The 12,167-nt window shown below is 43.3% G+C and overlaps 1 protein-coding gene across 1 annotated transcript in view; it reads left to right on the top strand.

Annotated features, from left to right (window-relative positions):
• Positions 1 to 12,167, top strand: part of LOC126235940 (thioredoxin domain-containing protein 11) — a 141,623-nt gene that overhangs the window by 71,065 nt on the left and 58,391 nt on the right. The window contains exon 5 of the mRNA XM_049944908.1: positions 10,815 to 11,012. Coding sequence (XP_049800865.1) covers positions 10,815 to 11,012 — 198 coding nt within the window. The remainder of the gene's footprint in view (positions 1 to 10,814; positions 11,013 to 12,167) is intronic.

The raw sequence follows: 12,167 nt of genomic DNA on the forward strand, positions 1-12,167 counted from the left end.
ATTTAAGGCTCAGATGAGGAAACTCCTGACTTCTTCTGCTGCTGATGATGCACGACTCCAATTTCTGGCTTCTTACCGTTTCACCCCTATGGGCGAGCATAGCCCTGCTGAGCTCTTACATGGCCGACAGCCCCACATGCTACTTCATCTTCTGCGGCCTTCCACCTCACAGCCGCAGGTGCCTTCACTTGGCCGGTTCACCGCCGGCGACCTTGTATGGGTACAGGGATATGGCAGGCAGCCAAAATGGAGTCCTGGCCGCATCTTACGACACCGTGGTCGATGCCTGTATGAAATCCAGATGGACACGGGTGTTGCAGTGCATCATTCAGACCAGCTTTGGCCTCGTGTGCCGGCAACGCCTGTTCCGAATGCCGCCACACCACCTTCGGCTCTACCTGACGCTCGGGATCTTGGCATCTCTCATTACTCACAACGCAGCCCTCTCACCATCATCTCGGTGACAGCACAAGAACAGACGCCACCAGGAGACATGCCCATGCAGGAACCGGATGACCATCATCTGTCGGAGCAATTCTACTCGCCTCCTTCTCCTACGGACACCGACACATCGCCCATGTCTCCTTTTATAACAACCGGACTTGCCGCGACTGGCAGATTGGTGCATGGGGCCCCAGCAGATTCGACCCCTACGTCTCCTGTCATCTCGACCCGTTATCATCGGGGACACTTCTGTTCGTACGGGAAGCCGCCTCCCCACACTTTACGGCCAGTCAAACAACACCTATGGATGTTAGCCATCTACAGGCCACCTCCATCAAGACTAGTGCAAACAATTCAAAGGGGGGAAAAGTGTTGTGACTCGCCGATCTTTCAAAAGGCCGCTGTGCAGTTAGGCGAGTCCTATACATGCGGCGGTGTCTGCCAGCCATGCAGCAGCTGCGCCACCTAAGCGGCCAGCCAGCCAGTGGCCGCTAGACTTGGACTCGGTACTGATTTGACTGTTCATGTGTACACATGTCTTACTTTGTCTGCTTGCGCTGTGACTTACATATATTGTGTCGTTTTGAAATATATGTGTTCAACTTGACATTATAACAAGATCTAATGATGATCTCTATAGTAGATTGAAACCGGTCATCCGCAAATAAAAAGTACCAACTTATATGTGAGCATGACTGTGTTTACAAAATAAAATTACTTCCAAAAAGTTTTTCCAACATGATTCTGTTCATCATCACTTTCATTGTCCCAACTAGTGAAAGAATTATTACTGTCATCACCGTTTTCCTGTAGTGTGTCATCCTTGGTTACATCTGATGAATTTGTGATACCACATTTTTTGAAGGATTTTCCCACAAGTGATAGTGGATTGGAGTCCCATACAATTTTCACCCTCTCATAAATTTGGGACATATCCAGTTTCTTTATTTTTCCACTTGGTATGAACTAGTGGTTTTCATCTGGCATCCATTGTGTACATTGCTGTTTAAGTGCAGCTTTGAGTGTCTGATTTTTACACACATCTAGTGGTTGCAGGATGGTTGTTAGGCCTCCAGGGATAATGACCAAGTCAGTTTTCCCATTTTGCAACTTGTCTCACACTTCCTCAGTTGTATGTCTGCGGAAGCAGTCCAGGACCATGATGTTACATAAATTCAGTAATGCACCAGGGCATTGTTGCCAAACATGCATCACCCAGTCAACCACAAGGTCATTGTCCATCCATCCTTTCGGATTCGCTCTCACTAATGCCTTTCACAGAAATTTTCAGAGTAGTTTTCCTTTTAAATATCACATAAGGTGGTAGCTTTCATCTGTCACCAGTTACACACATCACTTTATGCGTTTGCTTCTCATTGCCACCAATTTATATTATGATACAAGAGTCCCCTTTCCTGTTCATGATTTTGTTGAGTGTCATCTCAAAATAGGCTGGCATTTGAAGCACGTTACCAAATTGCAGTAATATATAGAAATGTTTGTTGCGCAAATTTATCAGGTGGTGATGAAAATTCACTACTTTTCCTCATAATCTTTGGGAAGCCATTGAGCAATCATAGTTTGGTGGAGCAATACCAGCCTTATTACAATTAATCTGTGGACCCCAGTTTTCCATCCTTAAAATCAGAAAAAAATCTGCATATTATATGTGTGTATACAATAACTGATATGAATGAAGTTACAGTTGATTTCTTTTTGCAGAATGTGTGATCATTTTGGTTTAACATAAAAATTATTGAAGAAATCAGAATTACAATTCTGATCTCATTGGAATGTGTTGTGAACTAATTTGTATCGGATTCTAACTGTGGAAATTCCAAATTAGACTGTAAACATATAAGAAAAAGACAGATTACTACTCGCTGTAAAGATGACATGTTGAGTTGCAGACAGGCACAACAAAAAGACCCTTACACACTTACACAAAGCTTTTGGCTAAAGCCTTCTTCAGAAAACACACACACACACACACACACACACACACACACACACATTCATTCACACAAGCAAGCATTGAGCAATCATAATTTGGTGGAGCAATACCAGCCTTATTACAATGACAATTATCTCCAACAGCCTGGACCACAGTGCAACAGTCATGTAGAATGGAAACAGCAATCTGGAGGGGGGAAGGGAAGGGTAGCAGTGTATGTGTGAGAGGGGAGAGAAGAGCACTGTCTGGTGGAGTGTGCAGTGACTAGATTGCCAGTATCAGGAGGTTGGGCGGTGGCGAGAAGAGAGGGGGGGGGGGGGGGGGCAGAGAGCAAAAAAAAGAGAGGCGAGGGGAACTATGAGCAAGTGCGTTCACAGAGAGTGGCACACAAAGAGGTTGGGAGACTAGAATAGGGAGGAGGTGATAGGACAGAGAGGGTGGAAACTATTGGGTGGATGGAGTGGGTCAATATGTGATCATAGGTTGAGGCTGAGATAATTTCAGCAATGAAGAATGTGTTGTGAAGCAGCTTTTGAAATCAATCATGTTATGTTCAATTGTTTTAGTCCCACAGGTTGGTCCACTTTGCTTTTGGTCACAGTTTGGCAGTGACCATTCAGCCTGGTTGACAGCTGGTTGATAGGCATACCAATATAAAAAGCTGTGCAGCGATTGCAGCAGAACTGGTATGTAACATGGCTGCCTTCACAGTTGGCCCTGCCTCTGATGGGATAGGATAAGCCTGTGACAGGACTGGAGTTGGAAGTGCAGTGTAGGTAGATTTGGTAGGTGTTGCGCAGGACAGGGATATGATACCTGTGACAAGGGGTGGGATTGTGAGTGGCATAGAGATGCAATAGGATGTTGTGGACACTGGGTGGATGATGGAACACCACTTAAGGAGGGGGGGGGGGGGGAATCTTGGGTAGGATGTCCCTTATTTCAGGGCATGAATAGGTAATCAAATCCTTGATGTTGGATGTGGTTCAATTGTTTTAGTCTGGGTGATAATGGGTGACGAAGAGGCACTCCTTTTTTAACTGGTTTTTGGGGATGGCAGTAGGATTAGATATGTGTGGGGAAATGGCATGAGAGATCTGTTTGCAGACTATGTCTGGGGAATAATGTCTGCCTGTGAAGGCCTTGGAGAGAACCTCAGAATACTGGGCAAGGGAGTTTCTGGTCATTGCAGATGAGCCATCCAAAGGTGGCCAAGCTGTATTGGATGGATGTTTTGGGGTGGAAGGGATGACAGCTGTCGAAATGTAGATACTGTTGGTGGTTTGCTGGGTTGGTGGACAGAGGTTTGGATGGAGCCATCATAGAGGAGGTGGTCAATGTCCAGGAAGATGGAATGCTGGGTTGAGGAGGACCAGGTGAAGCCAATGGGAGAGAAGGTGTTGAGATTGTCAAGGAAAGAGGATAAGATGTTTTGGTCCAGAGTCCACATCATGAAGGTATGATCAGTGAACCTGAACCATCCTAGGGGTTTGGCATTCCAGTTCTGGTTATTTCTAACATACATAACTGCTGTACGTCATTGTCTGTTTTCTGTCAAGAACACTCCCCATTTCTCCCAAAATTTATTTATCAGTTGATGAAACTTACTCCCATTATGAGCCTGAACTTTAGGAAATTTCTGTTGAAATAATCTCTTTACTGCTTGTGCTGACACTGTACATGTGTGTGAATCATACGTGAATATTCTTTGGTGAATAGAATACTTGTATTTTGCCATTTCACTTGAAACACTTACACTCAGTACACTGCATTGCATCATCTAACAGACACGTGCTACTTGCACAAGATAACTATGCAAGCAAAAGCCTTGTAGCAGATGGGAAATATACACCCTACCAGTGCTGCTACAGCTGTCTGCCGGCTAGGGAAAAGTGTCCCCGCCAAGCAGTTGCTTGAAGGATTAATCATCCTGTATTATGCTTATTGACAAGACTGTGTGAATGGTATTTACGCTGTATACCTCACACTCCTTTCTGAGATAGAAATATTCTTTTTAAGTAACCCGTTTATGCACTTCCTTAAATATTAATTGAGTAGGACAGATGTGGAAATGAGTTCCTAGTATATTGTCCTGATAACTTTATCGTTCACAGCTATTGGTGTTTTGTATATGGGGAAAATCTGTATGTTTACCTTCTTACAAAGTGCATTCAGTTCCTCCACCATATCAAATGTTTATCTACACTACCGTTTGTGGAAATTGCAACACCAAGAAGGAATCACATGAATTCAATTAATTTAATACCACAGGTTAGGTAGGCCTACATGACAAGTAACAAATGATTACCTTTTCAAACCTGTACATGTCCTTTGAGCCCTACTATTCAGTATGTCGTATGACCACCATGCACTGCAATTAGAGCTGCTGTATGCCATGGCACTGAATCAATAAGATTCTGAATACATTCCTAAGCAATTTCCCTCCACACAGTTTGTATCAGAGCTCACAAATCCATGATGCCAGTTACTGGAGGAACGAGACACACCGGGTGCTGGCTAACCACATCCCAGACACGTTTGATGGGTGACATTACTGGCGAATGTGCAGGCCAGGGAAGCAGTGGTACCCGTCACCCTTTGAAGAAGGCCTGTACATTCCTTGCAGTATGTGGCTGGGCATTGTCGAGTTGAAATGTGGCCTGTGGAGATGCCTGAAGCAGGGGTAGTATCTCAGGCTCCACAACCTCTGTTAGGTACTGGTTGCTGTTCAAATTTCCCACAATATGTACGAGGCAAGATCGGTTGTTGTAACCAATGGCGCCCCAACCCATCACACCTAGTGTTTGTCCGCTATGCCACTCCACAATGCAGCCCTCCAGGTTGCGCTCACCACGGTACCACTGGACACGTATGCGGCCATCACTGTAGGACACGTTGAAGTGGGACTCACCTGAAAAGATTACATGTTGCCACTCAGCACCCCAGTGACAGTGTTCACATGTCCATTGCAATCGGATGAGCTTGTGGTTCTGGACAATGGAAGCCGACGTAATGGCATGCGTGCAACCAGTCCAACCTGCAGCAGACGGAGACGAACTGTCTATTCAGACAAGTTCACACCTGTTGCAGTGCTCCAGCAATGAGCCAACACTGTGGATGATGCTACACAGTTTGTAATGGCCGTGCGGACAAGATGACAATCATCCCATGCTGCGGCCATGTTCTGTAGTCCAGTTCCTGCTCGTCGCTGTTTATGACCTTCCTCTATCCACTGCTTCCACATACACATCACTGTCGTAGCAGCATGCCCTGTGCGAACCGAAATGTCACCGTATGATAACCCCATTTCCTGGAGACCAATCATTCTGCCCCGTTCGAACTAGGTCACATGCCGATATGGCTCCCTTTGACATCGACGAGGCATACTGGCGCTCACTGTATTGTTTCCACCGTGTGTGACAGCTCTGCACTGACTACACCAGGTGCAACACTGACCCTATCGGACCAACACAAGGGGGCTCTGCTCTGCCTACGTGTACCCCATCTCCCTGTAGAATGTATCACATATTGCTTTCTCACCCGTCGCCACTTCCACCAAGTATGGTTTTCTTGGTGTTGCACTTTTCACAAATGGCTGTGTATAATAGTCTCTAAAAACTTTGTTCTTTTTTTTCTCCAACTGGCTCTCTATTTATTTTAATGTTTGGTTTGAAACACTATGTACATTGTTTTAGAATGATTTATAAAATGATTCGTTTGTATTAGATAGTTATTTGCATTTTCAGTATTCAGGAGTGCTTCCTTTTCAAGCTCCTCCTTTGTCTCAACTGCACAGACAGTTGTTGAATCATTGGCATACATTGCAAGTTTCTGATCTATATAGTCTTGAGAAAACATTTACACAGAGAATAAATAGTATTGGCTTAAGTACGTAACATTGTGGTACTCCTTGTCTTATAGTTTGTAACTTGTGTTTTTAATTGATTCAAGGTCCCCCACAATTTTGTCTGATTTCTGTGCACTGTTTCCTATTCATAATCTACAATTTAATTATGCCATAGCATTTCCCTCAAATCCCATACAAATAATTTCTCCATTAACTTGCCCACCCCCTACCTCTGACTCTTTAAAGAATCAAACTCTCATGTCTAAAACAGGTTCAAACATTTGATTGCTTTACTGATGAGTTAATGTTAAATATTTGGTGTTAAACTTGTAAAACATTTATAGCTAGAGACAAAATCCTAATTATGTTGGTATTATTTGTTTCGGATTATTCACTCATAACTAATGGAAAAAATTCAGACCCAAAACTGGTAAGCCAAAAAACTGATACCTCCTTTATATGTTCTCATAAGACCTTTTTGGCAAATGCTACAAGTGCCAAAGTAGTCCTCCACAACTCAGCATGCCACCTTCCCAGTCATTTGCCTCCTGCTCCTCTCTGATGGCTACGTCCACTGCTCTGTCCACATTAAACCACCATCCACCAACAGTACCTACATTTTGACAGCTGCCATCCCTTCCAGGCCAAAGATTCCCTTTCATACATCCTGGCCATCTGGGAACAGCATATCTGTAGTGACAAGTATGCTGATGATTTCACAGAGACCTTCACAGATGAGTGCTATCCTTCAGACATAGTATGCAACTAGATTTCCTGTGCCGTATTCCCACATACCCCCAATCTTCCCACCACCCCCAAGAACCAGCTACAAAGGCGGGCCTCCTTAGCCACCCGAGACCACCACGGCCTGTAATAACTGAACTACATTGTTCATTAGGGCTTTGATTATCATCGTCATCCCCTGAAATGAGGGACATCCTACCCAAGATCCTTCCCACCCCTCCTAAAGTGGTGTTCCATTACCCACCCCTCCTCCACAACATCCTAGTGCCTTCCTATGCCTCTTGCCTCAGGGATCATACCCTGTGGAAGACTTACGTGCAGGACTTGTTCAGTCCACCCACCCAGCACTTCACTTCCAGCCCCGTCACAGGCTAATCCTACCCCATCAGAGGCCATGCCATCTGTGAAAGCAGCCTTGTCATATACCAGCTCTGCTGCAATCATTGCAAAGCTTTTTGTATTGGTATGATTAGCAAGCAACTGTCCACCAGGATGAAGAGCCACCGCTAAACTGTGGCAAAGAGCAAAGTGGACCACCCTGTGGCACAACATGCAGCTGAGTATAATGTGCTTGATTTCAGTGGCTTCTTCACGACCTAGGCAACCTTTCGATCCCAAAACACAGTTGCCATAACTTTACCAGCAGACTGTGTTCTCTTGAATTTTCATGGCTTGGGTGAATCGGAATGCCACCACTCATATGATTGTTGTTTGGCCTCAGGTGTGGAAAGCCCAGGTCTCAGCACCCATGACTACTGAATCCAAAAAGCTGTCCTTTTTATCTGTGTAGCATTGAAGAAACTGGTGGGAAATTTCAAAGCATTGCTATTTGTGGTCTACTGTCAGCATTCTTGGGACTCATCTTGCATGCACCTTTGGAAATTTCAACACTTCAGTCAAAGCTCGGTGACGGGAGCTTCGATAAACCTCGGGGCAACGTTGCAGATCTCATTGAGAGTGATCTGCTGATCTTGAAGCACAGTTTGGTCAATGTGTCTCTATGGGAATTGGCTGTCTCCTGCTTGTTTCCTTATCATGAAGTTCAGTACGACCACATACAAACTCTCTACACCACTTGCAGACATTTTTGACATCCAGACATGACTCACCACACACTTCCATCAACTGCCGATGAATGTCAATTTGTTTAATGCCTTTTGCATTCAGAAACTGAATAACTGTGTGAACTCTGGACCTTGTGGTGATGTCTAATGGGAGCTTCATTACAACTGGCTGCCATGCCAAGACTGCAAGCTCCAGAGGATGTTCAGTGGTTCCTGCAGAGAGTGGAGAAAGCAAGGAAAAAAATAGTATGACCAGCTTCCCTATTGCTCCATCCCTTTGGAATCCTTACTTCTGGGATTGCCCTTGTAGTTTTGAAGGATGTGGCAAGTTAAAAATGTCAGCTAAGCACAGTCTGGATGCTATAAGGAGTTGACAAGGAGGAACATGTGGGTAGGATAGGGGTTAAATAGTGGTGCCCAAAGCAGTAGTAGGATGACAGCAGGTTGGATAATTTATGGAGGTGGTGTCTGGAATGCTCCTCTAGGTGCTGGATACAAGAGATTCAATTTCAGAGATGTGATGTATGTAGCTGGGATTGCACATTAGCAGCATCTTGTTGAGGGAGCAGGGGTATTTCTGGGATACCTGTGCCAGGGAGATGTTCTTTTGCAGTTTTGCAGTACCAGGTTTGTGAGGGACAGGGACTGACACACTCGGAAAAGGTGTAGGTCATTGAAAAAGTATGGGTAGGACCCAGGGAAAGGTATTTTTATGTTTAGGCCATTGAGAGGGATTCTGTGGTTAGGCAGCATTTAAGGAATATGATGTGGGTCTGGGTTTTAGCCAGGGAAAGACCTACTGTTTCTGAACTGGTGCAGAAACATGGAGCAGGGGTCCATTGTAGCAGGGATAGCATTATGGACATGGAAAATTATGTAGGAAATGGGCAAGTGAAGGTGTCAGGTGGTTGTGAGGGGAGTTGGATAATAGAAAAAGAGTAAAAATGCCACATAAACACGAAAATATGCACAAATTCATAAAACTGTGTACTAATTGGAAAATGTGTAAAAAAACTATGCACAAATATATAAAAACACACACACAAATATGTAAAAATTGGCACAAAAAGTGCAAAAAAGGACAGAATGGATGAGGTGTAGGAGTATGTTTTTGTTGGGGTAAGGGAAGAGAGAAAGGGGGGAGAGGGGGATTGGTTATGTCAAGGTTAGAGGTTCACAAGTTCATGTGTTACAGGCAGGTGTATAAAATAACATGTGAAAACACATGAAGATGAGGGAGGAAATGTGATCATTAGGAACAATTATAATTATTTATGGGACGAATTTGGGGCACGAGATGCTGCACCAACAATTCGCGTGGTCACATAGCCATGAGTTGTGTGCAGGCGAGACTAGTGAGATAGTGTGGCTCAGTTGTCAGAATGTGGGTGGTTTTGAAGGTGATGGAAAACACACAAAAGAAGGCAAAGAATGGACACTGAGTAGAGTAATGCTTTAAAGAATAGTAACTAAGGAAAACATCACTGGGTTGTGGGCTAAAAGGATACCCATTAGACAAAATCAACCAGTGAATAGTCCAGGTTGGAATACCAACAATATTATGCAAAGGATAGAATGCTACTCATTGTACAGATAATGTGTTAAGTTGTCGAACATAACATTCTTGATTTCAGTGGCTGCTTTACAACCCTGGTCATCTGGATCCTCCACCAGCAGATTTTCTGAACTGCACAGCTGGGAGTTATTCTTACAACATGGTCTTTTCTGCTTCTCTTCTCATTTTCCATCCCCCCCCCCCCCCCCTTTCTGATCCATCACCCACAGCCTCCTGATGATGCACGTGGTGGCCTAGTCCTGCTGCCTAGTCCCTGCACACTCTGACATGCAGTGCTGGCTCTTCTTACCCCACTTGTATCCTACTACCCCTCACCTTCCCCCTTCCAGCCCCGCTCCGGGTTGCTGCATCCACTTGACTTGATAGAGTTGCATTATGGCCAGAGTGGTTGCTGATAGCATTCATGTGTGTGTGTGTGAAGTGTGCTGGCTTGAATGTGCATGTGTTTTTCATTCCTTTCTGAAGGACGCTTTGGTTGAAAGGTCTACGTTTAACAGTTTTTCATTGTGCCCGTCTGAATCTCAGCAAGTCAGCTTTATGGTGAGCAGCAATCCTTCGTTTTCATAATATTCTTGATTTTCCAACCTGAACTTTCCATTGTTTTATTATTATTATTATTATTATTATTATTATTCCTGTTGATTTCACATCGATTAAAATTCTGTCCACTAATTGTAGTGAAATGTTCTGCCAGACCCCAAGTTCTGTAAGATACTTCTCAATCTATGTGGTACATGTAAATTCCGTTTGTACCTAATGATTATAGTCATGATTGGTATATAAAACAATTTGATCCTTTCTCCTACTTACTTCCACATGTTCTAAATTTTTGTGGTTCTATCCAAAGTTCACAGAGATCTAGTATTCCGGCATAATGGAAAATTAGACTGCACAAAACTCTGTTACTGGTCACAGGGGTCCAAAATTTTGGCAAAATATGTAGATATATATATGTATCAGATCTTTGAAGATCTCATCACTATTTATCCATAGAATGGAAATATGTGAAAGGTATTATAGTGTGTGATCATATACTTCTCACTGAGTTGTAGACAGGCATTTCCACAAAAAGAAAGAAAGGATTTTTTTGTTAAATGGCAGTACATATTTGTATTTCTGTGTATCATTTTTACTGAATAGAGCATCATAAACTTATAACAAAATGTCAGATTTCTCTTTTTGCAGGAATATCCCAGAGATGCAGAATTTTCATCAGAGATGCTCATGAAGTGGATCCTTGATAATATACACCAGGTTTCAGTCTGGTTGTCCCCACCGGGAGTGAAGAGCCTCACTCTGTCACCTTTTGTTGAAGATGGACCAGTTTTGATTCTATTTACACCACGTAATCCACTTCAACCTCACAACTACTACTATGATCTGGTCAGTTATTTTTATGTCATCAACATTTTGTTCTGACACTGCAAAAACATTTAAGATAGTTGCTAATATCTGACAGGAGCAGAGTAGAGATGATAAGAGGAACAAAGCACATATGAACATGTTTACACACACACACACACACACACACACAGACACTGATAGATAAAAAATCTCACCAAGTGCTAGCAGGAGAAAACACACATAAAAGTCAAGGAAATGTGCAAGCTTTCAGAGCCAGTGGCTTCTTCTTCTTCTTGTAGAAGGGTTGAAGATTAAGGAAGAGGGTTGAAGGAAAACTCTTCCTTCCCCTTTGCCCATCTGTCAAAAGCCACTGGCCCTGAAAGCCTGTATGTTTCCTCCTGCCATTGCTTACTGAGTAGATTTTTTTATCTGTCCAGTTATATTACATTTTCAAAAATTGATTATTTGTGATGGCATAATGAATTTCTTATCTCTGTTGTAGTCATAAGAGCTCTTATCTGCAGAAGAATAAGTGATAATATGGATAATACATCCAAGACATTCCATATCACTTCCAATTCTAGGGAACCTTGCTGATACACTATTTGATCTCAGCCACTGCTGAGATTTTGAATTCAATCACCACTAATTGTGGCCGAAGACTTAGGGTATAAAAATTCACTCTCTTTTTTTCCAGTGGACGTGTTGAAAGAGGGTGGAGGAGTGGATAGAGCTTCAGAATAGTCTCTCATCCTCGGGAGAGGAAAATGCCCCTAAAGGTGGAAGAATTAGTAATGGTCAACTGTATGAGAATGCAGAAAGCAATAAAAAGCACTCCATTAAAATCACATCTTGTGTCTGCAGGGAATGTGGTATGTGATTTAAAAAGTGTCATGATGATCTCTCCATTGGCAAAAGATTCCAAAATAGTCTCCCATTAAGGTCTCCTGGAGGGGCTGCCAAGGGTGAGACTACTGTGAGAAAAAGATTGAAAAACCTACAAAAGCTTAATGTACTACAAGCTGTGGTGGAGAACTCCGAATTTGGCAAGGAGTGAGTTACTGTGAACAGTTCAGTGAAAGGATTATTCTCATCAGAAGCAACAACAAGAACAAAACAACAGTAGTTCAGGTACATATGGTGATGTCATATGTATAAAATGGAGCAGTTGTGTATGTGCGTGCACAGGAACTC

The sequence above is a fragment of the Schistocerca nitens genome, chromosome 2 (genome assembly GCF_023898315.1).
Source record: "Schistocerca nitens isolate TAMUIC-IGC-003100 chromosome 2, iqSchNite1.1, whole genome shotgun sequence".
NCBI lineage: Eukaryota > Metazoa > Arthropoda > Insecta > Orthoptera > Acrididae > Schistocerca > Schistocerca nitens.